Source organism: Myxine glutinosa, chromosome 2, assembly GCF_964187855.1.
Source record: "Myxine glutinosa chromosome 2, kmMyxGlut1.1, whole genome shotgun sequence".
Taxonomy (NCBI): domain Eukaryota; kingdom Metazoa; phylum Chordata; class Myxini; order Myxiniformes; family Myxinidae; genus Myxine; species Myxine glutinosa.
Genome location: NC_136262.1, coordinates 252,780,252 through 252,794,806, shown reverse-complemented (window position 1 = coordinate 252,794,806; position 14,555 = coordinate 252,780,252). Strand labels below are relative to the sequence as shown.

The 14,555-nt window shown below is 46.4% G+C and overlaps 1 protein-coding gene across 3 annotated transcripts in view; it reads left to right on the top strand.

The window, feature by feature from the left end:
• The window catches only part of LOC137420664 (WD repeat-containing protein 7), a 178,368-nt gene that overhangs the window by 30,069 nt on the left and 133,744 nt on the right, over window positions 1-14,555 (top strand). For all 3 annotated transcript variants that reach the window (XM_068105909.2, XM_068105910.2, XM_068105908.2), the window contains exons 12-16: window positions 2,222-2,442; window positions 4,827-5,022; window positions 5,140-5,351; window positions 11,846-12,134; window positions 13,219-13,548. In XM_068105909.2, coding sequence (XP_067962010.2) covers window positions 2,222-2,442; window positions 4,827-5,022; window positions 5,140-5,351; window positions 11,846-12,134; window positions 13,219-13,548 — 1,248 coding nt within the window. The remainder of the gene's footprint in view (window positions 1-2,221; window positions 2,443-4,826; window positions 5,023-5,139; window positions 5,352-11,845; window positions 12,135-13,218; window positions 13,549-14,555) is intronic.

Here is a 14,555-nt window from a genome sequence, read left to right as displayed (position 1 = left end):
TTCCAAATTTTTTTTCAAAAAAAATTTGCTGTTAAGAAATATGTTACGATATGTTTTCTGTAAAGACATGATAATTTTGGAATTTCACCATGTTCTTTCCAGCACATTTAAAAGGCTAACTGTCATTCTGTCCCCTCCTGAAACAGGGGAATGGTCCTCGGAAACAATAAATTTGGTAAATGTTGCTTCAAATTAATCCAAACCTATGGGAAATTATAATACTACCTTAGTTTGCCGAACGGTAAAGAGGAAGTATCGCTGTACTTGGACGGTAAAGAGGGCGGAATGGCGTTTGGACCACGTGACTCAACGTTCTATTGCATTCCAAATTGTCAGTTTAACACTTATATGAAGAATGCCAAGCTTTGTAAGGATCGCGGCATGGGTATTTGTAACGGTATGGGCCTTAGTCGTCAGGGAGGCATTTGGTATAAAGTGCATTTGGAATCTAGCCGAGCTGTATAACCACCACTATCGATATATTATATAAGCACATAAGCAGTTAACATGTTTTTGCTTCAAACGCTACGCAGGTGAATATTTTGGAGTGATAGAGGCAGCCGGTAGTTCTGACTATTTTCTCTTTTAAAACTCGCCCAGGAACTACACCAGAAAACCCATCATTAATGATTAGAAGGTCTTTGCCCAAGTAACTCAGGGAATCTCGCGATTGCGCTGTGAAAAAATGTTATTATTTACTTTTAACGACGTGCAGAAATCAAGTTGCCGAGGCAGGTGCCACTGATATCTCAAAAAGTTACCTGAGGCACGGTCGTGCTTTGGGGAACTTCTGAGCCGGCCATGTGACGTTCTGCCACTCCTTCGCACCCGACACACAAATGTCAGTTTGGGCCGGAGTGAATACCGCACCGGATGGTTGTCAACAACCGGACTATCTGTGCCGACCGGATGGTTGTGGGGTGCTATTGTGGGGTGCTATCTGTGCCGGATGGTTGTGGGGAGCTATCTGTGCCGGATGGTTGTGGGGTGCTATCTGTGCCGGATGGTTGTGGGGTGCTATCTGTGCCGGATGGTTGTGGGGAGCTATCTGTACCGGATGGTTGTGGGGTGCTATCTGTGCCGGATGGTTGTGGGGAGCTATCTGTGCTGGATGGTTGTGGGGCGCTATCTGTGCCGGATGGTTGTGGGGAGCTATCTGTGCTGGATGGTTGTGGGGTGCTATCTGTGCCGGATGGTTGTGGAGTGCTATCTGTATCTGTGCCGGATGATTTTGGAGTGCTATCTGTGCCGGATGGTTGTGGGGTGCTATCTGTGCCGGATGGTTGTGGGGTGCTATCTGTGCCGGATGGTTGTGGGGTGCTATCTGTGCCGGATGATTGTGGAGTGCTATCTGTGCCGGATGGTTGTGGGGAGCTATCTATGCCGACAGTAATTGTTCTGATTAATCCGTTTGCATCGTTGTCAACATTGAGAGAAAAAAAATTGGTGAATTGAAGGGGCCCGTGATATGAGGGAGGGGGTGGAGTGGAGGGCTGGGATGGGTGGGGTCTGAGGAGCTGCGGGGGATGTAGTTTGGGAGATGTGGGGGTCTGGAGAGGGGTTTGAGGGTCAGGAGAAGGGTTTGAGTGTCTGGGAGGGGTGGGGAGGTCTGGGTTGGAGGATTGGGGTGGGGCATGAGGAGGGTCTGAGAAGGGGGTGTCCACTCTCCCCGGGTAGGGAAATTTTGTAATCCAATAAATAATCGAGGATCGGTACTTTCATTGTGTGAAATGACCAAAGGTATCAATATGAACCGAGGATTGGAACTTTTTTGTGTGAAATGAAGTAAGGTACCAAGATATGAACCGAGGATCGGTACTTTAATTGTGTAAAGCTAACTAAGGTACCAAGATATGAGCCGAGGATGTGCTGCGATATCTTTGCTGTTAAGAAATGTGATTGTTTTTTGAGTTCTTTCGCTCTGGGCAAGAATAAAAAGTGTCCTTTTTTTTCCTTTTTTTTTTTTTTTTTGTCCTCAACCTTTTTCCTTCGTGGTATTTTACCATGGCCTTCCAGCTAGTTTCTATGAATTTCAATACTTTCTGGCTGCCATCTTGGATTTACCAAATTTGTCATTGAAACGTCCCACTCTGACATGTCATTCGTAAATTGTTTGTCACGTTCACATATCATGTGATCAAAAATAATTCGTTATGTTTTGCCCATCAAGATGGTAACACAATGTGAAACTTTCCATTTTGTCTTGTTCGTGGGTTTGTAGGTTGGCCACCGCATCGTGTCCTACATGCACACACGGGATCGGTAAGCAGTTTGCTGTATCCGAGGCAGCTGTACCAGCGTTATGATGCACGGTGGTTGCTTTCCGGTGGCTGCGACTTCTCTGTGCTCTTGTGGAATATGGCATCTGGTGAAGCACTGCATTCTTTTTGCGTCCACGGTGGAGAAATCACGCAGTTGCTTGTTCCCCCTGAGGGCTGCAGTGTGAGTTCCCCAAGGGAAAACAAGCATTCTGAGTGTTGCGCTGCAATACATGTCCCCTACCAAAGTTCAAAGTGCCATAACTTTGTCAAAAATGATCGAATATGCAAATTTATGCACGGTTGATGTTGGTTTTCAAACTTGATCTGAGGTATGCTGAGACACATGTGTGTCACGCCTCGCCTCGTTGATAAGCCCTCAAGGTCGCTCCGTGGAGCAGCCTGCACGTATTGCACTGTGTGAATTATATAATTACCAACCCACGGTCTGAGGTACTAGCGATTCAAGAGATATCCATTTATTTTTAATATTTCCGTTAAATTAACGATATCTGCCAAACCACGTGCCCTATCGCAAATTCCAATAGGATATTTTAGTAGACTGACATGCTGAACAGATTTTTTTTTTTTTTTTTTTTTTTTTTTTTTTTTTTTTTTTTTTTTTTGTATACAATATCGAGGCTCGTGAAAGAGCGAACATTAATCACACAGAAAGACAAACCGACACATAAAACATATAACATAGGGAGCGGTAGACAAGATGGGGAGAGAGGGGGAAGGACACAAACACAACATTTGAGAGCAGGGACCGAGAGACATGGAGACATCGAGAGATCTGAGAGAGGGCGAGGGCTTTGGGGGGGGGGGGGGGGCGTGGGAAGGGGGCAGTGGGAGAGGTATAAAACATATGGACACTGCCAGGACTTCCAGGAAAGAAGTTGGAATTTCAAACAAGGTGGATCTGGGGTGAATTAGCGGGGGTAGAAAAGATCAAGGTTTTGGATGGGGGAAGATAAGAGATGGTGGTGAACAGCTGTTTTAAAGACCTGGAGGGAGGAGTGGGATTGAAGGGAGTGAGGGAGTTTGTTCCAGAGGCGGGAGAAAAGAGGAATGAAAGAGTGAAGGTGAGCGGAGAGCCGAGATTTCGGCAGTTTAACCATCAGAGGGTTGCTGGCAGATCTTGTGCGACCTGGAGGAATATTTGGGGGACAGAGCACAGAGAGAGCTGGGGGTGCAAGGCCGGAGAGGAGTCGGTAGAAGACAGAAAGACCACCTACCTGCCTGCGGTGAGTGAGTGAAAGGCCCTCAGAGATAGCTTCATCGCGGGAGATTCCAATAATTCTGAAAGCTTTGGTTTCAACAGCGTGAAGCCGAGCTAGGTGTGAGGCAGGAGCACCGGCCCATAGGGGAGAACAGTATTCCATTGAAGTTTCTGTGAAGAATCTGTGAAGTTTCTCCTCGATTGAATCAAAAATGAGGGAGGAGCTCGGTTTTAAAGGTTCATACTTAAAAACGTCATAACTCTGAAACCATGTGACACATGACGTCATACTCGCTGACCTTTTTGTTCGTCATGGGTATGCGATTCTGCCTGCAAAGTTTGGCCTCGATCTGTTCAGCCGTTGCAGAGAAAAAGGGGTATTCGTGTTTTCACGAAAAACAATATGGCGGCCGAACCACGTGACCTGTGACGTCATAATTACCATTCAAATATTCTGCAGACCGAGTCCCTCCTACGGTGAAAATTTGATCTCAATCGGTCCAATTATTGCAGAGAAAATCCTTTTTAAAGGGAATTAAAACATAAAATGGCACTGAGTTAAGGATCATCAAAATTATCAGAATTCCCAAAGTTCAAAGTGCCATAACTTTGTCAAAAATGATCGAAACGTCGTGAAGTTCGAACTTGACCTCTAACTTATCATGAGGAAACCATGTACCAAGTTTGAAATCATTAGCATTAAGAGTTTAGAAAAAAAAGTCTGGAAAACTGTTCTTTGCGTGACAGACTGACGGACTGACTGACGGACGGAGGGACGGCGTGCAAACCTATAGTCCCCTCCAGTGTACACCAGTAGGGGACTAATAACACGTGCCGCACACCCGGCTATACGTTTGTTAATTATGATTCGAGTGTGATGAGATTTCGGAATTTACTTGAACTAAAAATGGCTTTGTTCAACATATTAACATTCGATAGTATATAAATAGCATAGAGGAATGTTTTTATCGAACACAATATATAAATGTGCAGAAATGACAAATAAATGGATATAAATACAAAGAGCAATGGCAGAGAGTGATCGAGAGTACAATTTAGAATGTCAATTAATTGAGTGCTAAAATTAAAATGTGAGCCGAAAATAATCGTGTGTTGTATTCCCAGTTACATGAAGTCCACATCACACATATCAGCACACAATGAATTGCACATCACCTTGTGTATCCCTTTAGTCCATTCTCTGCCATTCGTAGCACGTCACTGTTTTTGCTGCTCACTGTAAGACACCAACATCGATTTTAAGATGAAAAAAATATATACATGATGGATTTGAAAAACCATTTCACAGAAAGCTGTACATTTTGTTTGTGTGCGTCACACGGCAGGTGCGGGTTGCACAGTGTGTGTGCTCGGTGGCAGCAGATCACTCTGTTGCCTTGTTGAGCCTCAAGGAGCGACGATGCATTATGTTAGCATCCCGGCACCTCTTCCCTGTTCACCTCGTTAAATGGCGCCCTCTTGATGACTACCTCGTCGTCGGATGCACCGATGGCTCAGTTTATGTTTGGCAAATGGAAAATGGTTTGTGGCCTACACACCAGTATGTCATATGCACTGACACACATGGCTGTCATTTTTGCTTGTTTGCATACCTAAAATAATCTTAAATATAGAACTTTCATGTTTGTGTCCATGTAGGTGTACTGGACCGCTGTGTGCTGGGAATCGGAGCAATTCAAATCTTGCAGGGATGTGACGAGGCCCTACCTGCAGGTGAATCTGCTGGCTTGCCTGCAGTGAACCTGAAGCAGGCAATGGCACGTCGCAGCCTCGCAGCTTTGAAACACGCAGCACACTCCAAACTTCAGACATTTGCCACCAACCTGTTGGCATCTGGTGCTGGGGAGAAGGTGATGTTCCTATGTCAGTGTTCGGCGTTCTTATCCATTTGTTGACATTTTTACATGCCTAAGCAGCCAAAGGTAATGGAGGCATTACTTTTTTGGGTTGTCCTTCTGGCTGTGCTGCCATCTGTGCATCGTCGCATGCGTGCATAGCAGATTTTGGTTACTATGATAACTTGTGAACCACTGAAGGGATTTTGTTCATACGTGGTAGAAATTTGTAATATGATGCAAAGATGACCTGATTCGATTTTGAGGTCAAAGGTGGGAACATAGCATGGAAAGGGCAGAGGGTGCAAGACCATAAAGGAGGTGGTAGAGGACAGAGAGACTACCGACCTGTCTGCGATGTGAAAGCCCATAGACACAGCTTTATTACGGGAGATTCCAATGATTTTGAAGGCCTTGGCTTCCATGGCGTCAAGGTCGGGAAGGTGTGAAGCAGAGGTGCCAGCCCAGATACGGGAGCAGTCCTCCATCAAGCTGCGGTTTAATGCCTTGTGGGTAGATAAAAGTTCAGATGTTCCAAGCAAAGACTTTGCACACCTAGTCAGTGACTGGCTTGGGAGGCCAACTTAGATATGTAGTCTGCCAAAGAAAGATTATGGCTGATACGTGATTGTGATTCCCAAAAGTTTGAGTGACAACTTCTTGAAGAGGATTGTTGAGGAAGGAGATGTGAGGGTTTGACAGACAGTTTTTTCAGAGATATAGACAGAGTGCGAGTGTGTGATTTCTCAGGATCAAACTATATGAGATTTGTCAATCAACGTGGCTTGCCTTGAATTGCCTTGCTTCTTATTGGAGGAACACGTGTGTAGTCCTGGCTTTTGAAAAAAAAACAAAAAAACAATTTGTCATCCATATCCCATGCCAATGACAGGTTCGCAGCACCTTCTTCCCTTGAAGCAGACTTTAAAAGGATGTCATACTGGCCTGACACCTGTAACTGTCATTTCCCGCATGTTAACCATGTCACTCCAAAAGGATCGACTAGCAAGCCCACCCGATCAAATAGTCCCTGAAAGAAACGCAGGACCTCAAACACCTCGGCTGTACTATCAGCCATGACCTTGCCTGTGTACAAGACATGTTTCCAAGCTGGACTCCAAAAACTAGCTGCAAACTGGGCAATCCACTGTCATGTTAAGTTATTACTCAACACAACAAACAGGCATTTTAAGGCCATTTTCCCTGCTAGAGCGGGGGTTAGCCTTGCGGTCCCCATGACAATCTTCTCCATCTTGCCCTATTTTCTGCATCTCTCCTTGTTAACCCCCTTGCCCGCATTTCTTCTTCCACCATCTTTAGCCAAGTCTTTCTCGGTCTTCCCCGTCCTCTACTTCCTTCTACATTCATTTCCATCACTCTTCTCAACCAGTCACTTTCATCCTTCCTCAACACATGACCAAACCATCTCAACCTGTTCCTCTTCACAGCATCAATCACAGGCTCTATTCCCATCATCTTTCGCAATTCATCATTTGTCTTCCTCTCTCTCAACGATACTCCGCACATCCACCGAACCATTCGCATTTCCACCCTTTCCTACCTTCGTTGCTGCTCTACGTTCATTACCGATGTCTCGCTCCCATAAATCATAACACTTCTCACACATGCAGCATACACCTTTCCCTTCAGCTTCAGCGACACTCTCCTCCTCATCAGCACACCACTCAGTTCCCGAAACTTCTTCCATGCACATCTCACTCTAGCAACCGTTGCCGTGTCTGATCCACCTTCTCCATTCAGCATGTCTCCGAGGTAGCAAAATGTTTTCACACCTTCCAGCTTCACGCCATCTCCAAGATCCAACTCAACATTTCAACACAACACAACATCACCATGTTAAGTTATTACTCGGTGAAGTATAACTTTTTATAATAATAATAATAATTCATTTATTTTGTATAGCGCTTTTCCAGAAGCCCAAAGGCGCTTTGACAGAGTGGCAAACATAATGCATAACAATACATGAAAACAACAATTTCAAAAAAGACAAGAATCAATAGGGAAATATTTAAAGCAAAAGGAGGGAGAAGGAGAAGAGATAGTCAGGGGTTAAATGCTGTGGGTTGAATGTTGAATGCAGTGTTGAACAGGTGGGTCTTTAGTGATGTTTTGAATGTGGTGAGTGAGGAGGAGTCTCTGATGGTGTGAGGTAGTGAGTTCCAGAGGGTGGGCGCAGCGATGGAGAAGGCCCTGTCCCCCCAGGATCTGAATTTGGTCCGGATGGAGGGGGTCAGGAGGTTTGTACCAGCAGAGCGGAGGTTGCGGGTGGGAGTGTGTCTGGAGAGGAGGTCAGCCAGGTAGGATGGGGCCAGGTTATGGAGGGCTTTGTATGTCAAGAGGAGGATTTTGTACTGGATTCTCTGGGGGATGGGGAGCCAGTGAAGCTTGTAAAGGACGGGGGTGATGTGGTCACGGGTCCGGGAATGGGTGAGTAGACGGGCAGCGGAGTTCTGAATGTATTGGAGTTTATTGGTGATTTTTGAGGGTGAACCATAGAGGAGGCTATTGCAGTAGTCCAGACGGGAGGTGATGAAGGCGTGGATGAGGGTTTCTGCAGCTGTGGAGGAGAGGGATGAGCGGAGACGTGCAATGTTTTTCAGGTGAAAGAAGGCTGACTTTGTGATCTGTTTAGTGTATTTGTCGAAGGAAAGGGTTTGGTCAAAGATGACGCCAAGATTCCGGATGTGAGGGGAGGTGGATACTGGGATACCGTCGATGTTGAGGGCAAAGTTATGGGTGGATTTTGTGAGCGTTTTTGGGCCAATGATGATTATTTCAGATTTATCACAGTTAAGCTTGAGGAAGTTGATTTGAAGCCAGGATTTTATTTCAGTGATGCAGTTTGTCAGGATAGAGTGGGTGTCGGTGGAGACGAACTTGGTGGAGATGAAAAGCTGGATGTCATCGGCGAAGCAGTGGAATTGGAGACCATGACGGCGGATTAAGTGACCGAGCGGGGACAGGTAAAGGATGAAGAGGAGGGGGCCAAGAACTGAACCTTGGGGGACACCTTGGGGGAGGGGAGCAGTGGGGGATTTGCAGTTATTGATGGAGATGAACTGGCATCTGTCATAGAGGTATGATTTAATCCAAGAGAGGGCAGTGCCGGTAACGTTAAAGGTGGATTCAAGTCGGGTGAGGAGGATAGTGTGATCGATGGTGTCAAAGGCAGCGCTGAGGTCGAGGAGGACGAGAATGTTGAGGTTGCCAGCGTCAGAGGAGAGGAGAAGGTCGTTGGTGATTTTGAGGAGAGCAGTTTCAGTACTGTGGTTGGACCGGAATCCGGATTGGAATGTTTCATACAGGTTATTGGCAGAGAGATGATGTTTGAGTTGAGTGGCTACAGCGCGTTCCAAAACTTTTGACAGAAAGGGTAGGTTGGAGATGGGTCTGAAGTTGTTTAGGGTGTCAGGGTTTAGACCAGGTTTTTTTAGAATGGGGGTAACAGCAGCAATTTTGAGGGAAGGTGGGACGATGCCTGTAGACAGGGAGGAGTTTATTGTTGCAATGATAAGTGGAGAGAGAGCAGGGAGGGAGGCTTTGACAAAGCTGGAGGGGATGGGGTCAAGAGTGCAGGTGGCAGTTTTCATTCCTATGAGGAGTTCAGAGAGGTCAGTAGGGGAGATTGGGGAGAACCGAGACAGGGGATGGCAGGACAAGGGGGGGCAGGTGGTTGGAGGGGGAGCGGGTGCGGCGGTGGTCAAGCTGTTGTAGATGTTGTCAATTTTGCGTTGGAAGAAAGAGAGGAAGGAGATGCAGTTGTCTACTGTGAATGACTGGGTGGTGGTGTTCAGGGGGCGGAGGAGTTTGTTTATTGTCGAGAAGAGTGCTTTTGGGTTTCCGGAGCCAGAGTGGATAATTTGAGAGTAGTAGGCAGAGCGGGCGCGGGAGAGGGCATCTTTGTAGTGTTGTAGGTGGTCCTTGTAGGCTTGGGAGTGAACTGTGAGACCCGTTTTATTGCGGAGTCTTTCAAGTTGGCGAGCACGAGTTTTCATCAGGTGGAGTTCAGGGGTAAACCAGGGAGCAGAATGGGTGAAAGAAACTGTTTTGGTTTTTACAGGCGCAAGCTGGTCAAGGCAGGAGGAGAGAGTGTGGTTGTAGTAGTCAGTGAGGTCAGAAGGGGTGTGGAGGTCAATGAAGGGAGAAGTGGACATTTTTTCAGAGAGGGTGGATGAGAATGAGGTAGGTGAAAGAGCGTTTAGCTTACGGAAGTTGATTGTGCGATAATGCCTTGGTGTTGGGGCGGGGATGTTGATGGTCAGAGTGATGGCTAAGTGGTCAGAGAGGGTGAGGTCAGAGCCATAGAGATGGTGCAAATTTAATCCAGTGGAGCAGACAAGGTCCAAAATGTGACCACGGATATGGGTAGGAAAGTCGACATGTTGAGTGAGGTTAAAGCAGGTGAGTAAATCAGTGAAGTCAGTGGTTATTGTGGAGTCAGTGGAGTCCATGTGGATATTGAAATCACCAAGGAGGAGGATTGAGGGGGAGAGGGAACATAGCTGGGTCAGAAAGTAGGAGAAGTCAGACAGGAATGATGGGTGTGGTTTGGGAGGGCGGTAGACGACAGCCATGACTGACTGCGTGCGACCAGAGAGTTTAAAAGCCAGGTGTTCAAATGATGGAGCAGATGAGATGGAGATGAGGTTGGTCTTGATGTCTTGACGGTGGATAACGGCAATTCCACCACCTCGGCCCTCCGAGCGTGGTTTATTGACGTAGGAATATCCATTGGGTGTGGTGAGGTTAAGTGTGTAGTAGTCCAGAGGTTGTTGCCAGGTTTCGGTGAGACAGAGAAAGTCCAGTTTGTTATCCAGGATGTATTCGTTCAGGATGAGGCATTTGTTGTTGAGGGACCGGGTGTTGAACAGGGTGAGCTTGATGTTGTTTTGAACAGCAGGGATGAATTCAGGTGATTTAGCCAGGGTTCGTAGGCAGGAGGTGCGATCGTGTGCGTTGCTGTGACCAGGTGCGCTGGGACGAAGAGTGAGAGTGCGCTGAGCCGACCAGAGGACGGGGATGGAGTGACCTGATTGCAAATAAACAAACTTACGACCGGAGCCACGGTGAATGTACCTGGGTCGTCGGAGGAGTCCATTTGATTTGATGGCAGAGATGCATGATGGGGTGGAGCGGGTATTGAGCAGAAGAAGCCTTGCGGCGGAGTACCTCAGAGCCATGCCAGGCAGGAGCGAAGGGACGAGGCCAAGGTCGAGGAGGCAAAGCGGCAAACGCAGCGGCAAACGACTGCAGCCGCTAATCAAGACCACAGCGGCAAACAGCCACCGCCGCAAACAACGGGAGCGGGCCTGAGGAAACAGTGGAGGAGCCGGGCAGGCGAAGCCAGGAGCAGAGCCGGGACCGAGCAGAGGGCAGACCCAACGGTCAAAAATCCGCCACGACCACCAGAAAAGCAAACTATGTACAATGGCCCAGTCGGAGAAGCGGCGAACAAGTAACGCCAGCGTCCTCTCCAGACCGGACCGGAAGCGGAAGTCTTTGCGACCTACAAGAACATTGCAAGGCCTTTATATCACAGCATTTATGCACAGGAAGGCCTTTATACATCCAGACCTTCATCACACTTAATGCTCCACTGAGGACTTATTGTTTTCCTTTATCGGTTGGTACCCCCACTTCATACCAGTCTCTTTTAGATGCTGTGGGGATGTCCAAAGTGGTGATGGTTGAGACGTCTCTTCTAGACATCCAAAGCTTTCAACATTATTGGCTTCTTTCACCAATTGGTCAAGGTGTATGGCCTGTCGCTATCTTATTGCAAATAGATTGGTGACCTCTCAGTAGTCTACCGCCTCACTTTCTAGTCTTGCATCACCTCCTCTTTCAGTCCTTTGCCCATCCCCAACTCTTCTATGATGCAAACATTCTTCCAATAACCCTGTCATTGCTACCTTTTGCCAAATCTAAACTTGAGCCTCCATAGACCTCCAACCTCACTCTTCCCTCCATGGTTTCACAGGTAGCAGTTCACCACAATCTTGCATCATCTACCTATGATCTTTTTGTACACCCATTACAAACTTGCTCTTCTATTCAGAGCTTAAAGATGGCAGTATGCCACCATCTCCACAAACACCCATGGTCTTATCCACACCCATTAACCTCCACTCAATACCTAATATTAAGAAATACCTGCAGGTGCCTCTCTCTTCTGTTTCTCCTTCTCATCTCTTCTCTCTCTCCATCTCCATATCATCCATCCAATTACTCATTATGTATCTACTTACTACTGATGCTTGTGGGAAACAGATCCCTCCCCACACCCTTTTCACATCCTCTGTCATGCTTCTCTTCCATGAAATGGTGATATTTTAAAGTAAAAGCTCGTACATTTAGGAAAGTAAGGGTACCTGAGTGTGCAATGCCCTCATCATCGCATCCCTTTCTAAATATCATTGGCAATGTTTTAAAATATGATTTTTCACTAAACCAGATTTCTTTCAACCTGCGGACGTGTGTCTCGACAGGACGCAAACAGAAAACATGTAAATCAAGCATTGCTGGTACAAGCTCTACGCAGTGGGAGTGCAGACCCCCTGCTGCACGTGTTGTTTTTCAATGTGGAAGCTCTCATTATTCAACTTCTTACCGAAGAGGCTGCACGTCCTGTGGCAGGTGTCACCTCCCCAGAATCCTTGCACAAGGCTCAGGGGTTGCTGCAGCGCAGTGGATTAGCAGAACATGCCATTCGTGGAGGGCGCAAGGCCGGTGACTTGTTCCAGCAGGTCAAGGACACAATCAAGGAGAACATAAAGGGTATTTTGGGTTGAAAGGTGCATCTTGGGAAGGGATGGGTGAGATGAAGTATAGCAGGTACAGGTATTCCAATCATTTATACATATCTAAGGAATTGTAAAGGTTTTTTTTATCTAACATGATCTCTGCTGTTGTAACGGTGGCCCAGGTGGACACAATCAAATCTCCCACCCAGATCGTTATCTAGCGATGGGTAGTCTTTGGGACTGTGTGTCGTCTGCCGGGAAAGGCCGAAATGTCTTTACTTTCATTTCCGATGTAACAGCAACTCCAACGAGCCTATCACCAGTAATGCATTCGTTTGTTTGAAAGGATGGGGGCCAAGTGAGACCCTCAATGAACCACCGCATTTGCACCCTTTTAAGGATGGGGTTTTGCACCAATTCCCAACAACTGGTTTATTTGTGCCGCGGCTTACCATTCCCAATTCAGGACCACACACCAAACCAACATTTCAATAATGAAAACAGGCTTTATTAAAGAGGGCAGAGGGAGGATGTGTTACAACAAATTGAAAGTGGTCCCCTTTTTGAAGCAATGTTTTACGGCCGGATGCCCTTCCTGCCGCCAACCCTGTTAGTGCCTCTTGCGACACACAGGGAATTGCCAGTGAACTGGTACTCAATTTGCCGACCTCAGGAAGGATGACAGGCTGAGTCAACCCCCCTGGCATTCATTCAGCGATTGACCGGGATTCGAACCCAGGATCCTAGGATCCCAAGCCGGCACCCTAACCGCTAAGCCAACACCAGGCGTGCTACAAGGCTACACAAGACTTATGCTATACATTTATTAATGAAAAATCGATTCTATTTTACTCCCTTTAGCCACTATGGCCACCCCCGCAACAATATTTCTCACTTTGCAAATGACCAGTAAACAGGTGTTGTTTGTAGAATTATGCAAACACTTGACTCAAAACATGGTTTATGCTTTATTACATAAACTGTCTTCAAAAATACAACATGATAACTTGAACTTTGCAATTACATGCTTGCATCCTTGTTTGAATTATTAATTGTACCAAGCATCTGGGAGGATGTGAACCATAGTTAATGATATGCATGCATCATGTTACTGACAGAGCGCCTTTTGGATGATGATGATGATGATGATGAGGAAGAAGGTGATGAAGAAGAAGGCATCAGGCATCAAGCCAGTCGATCAGATTTGCTTGGTCATTTTTCTTCTCTTTCACTTCCGGAGTCAAACCTGACTATGGAAACTGCATGCCTCGTCATGTCCTGTCTCCACACTTGGGGACTCGAGCCTTTACTTGACAACCTGTGCCTGCAGCGTCTCGGCATGCTGCGTCCCCACCACCCTGTAGCTTTTGGTCTGGTTTCCCGTGGTGGACAAATGGCCCTTATGCTTCCTGGCTGGAGACGAGAGATGGATTCGGGCAGACAGCCAGGTATTGGTCATGGTGCCATTTGGTTGCCCAGTGGGGACCTCATTAGTCATAACGCAGTGGCTTGCAAAAGTATTCACCCCCCTCCAAAGTTTTCACATTTTGATGCTACTCGAGTTTATTACCTCCTCCACCCAAGGTAGACAGAGGTTGTTTTCACCCCTGTCTGTTTGTCTGTCTGTATGTCTATGAACAGGATAACTGAAAAAGTTGTGGACGACCACGGTCGAAAATTTGTGGAGAGGACTCGAGCCGTGTGTGACAAGGACAAAATGACTAGATTTTGGTAAAGATCTGGATCTGGATCCGGATTTGAGAATTTTAAAGTGATTCTTCACCATTGAGAGATGGGGCCAACAACTATATTTAGCAGGATATCTGTGGATGGATTATGACGAAACTCGGTGGTGAGTTGGTTAGGTGACAAGAATAAGCTGAATCCATTTTTGTTCGGGTTCGGATCCAAATCCATTGAATCAGTGCGATACAAAATGTATAAATTGTTCAGCCTGGAAGAGGTATGTGCTCTGCCGAGTGCCATTCCAGTTTCATGATGCTTTTGTCGTGAACCTTAATGTATCGTGTCTTCACCACCTACACCAAAGTGATAAAGCTTCAAAATTCAGACAAAATGTGAATAAGTTAGATTAACAGAAAAATCAGATGATTCTCAGTCACATAAGTATTCAAACCCTTTGCCTAATGAACCCTAAATGACTTCAGGAGTGAATTATTTGTTTGAAAGGTTACAAAATATACGTAATCGGTTGTATGTAATCAGTGGTTAACTTAATTTTTAAGCTCCCCCACTTTATCTAAGGAGCTTCAAGGTGGAACTCACTTGGTCAACCAACAAGGCAAATATGAAGACCAAGGAGCTTTCCAAAGACGTCAGATATAAAGTGGTTGAGAAGCACCGTTCAGGGGGAGGGTTATAAGAAGATTCCAAACTCGCTCATTATCCATTATTAAGAAGGTGAAAATGAATCGTACTACCCAGATCAGGTCGC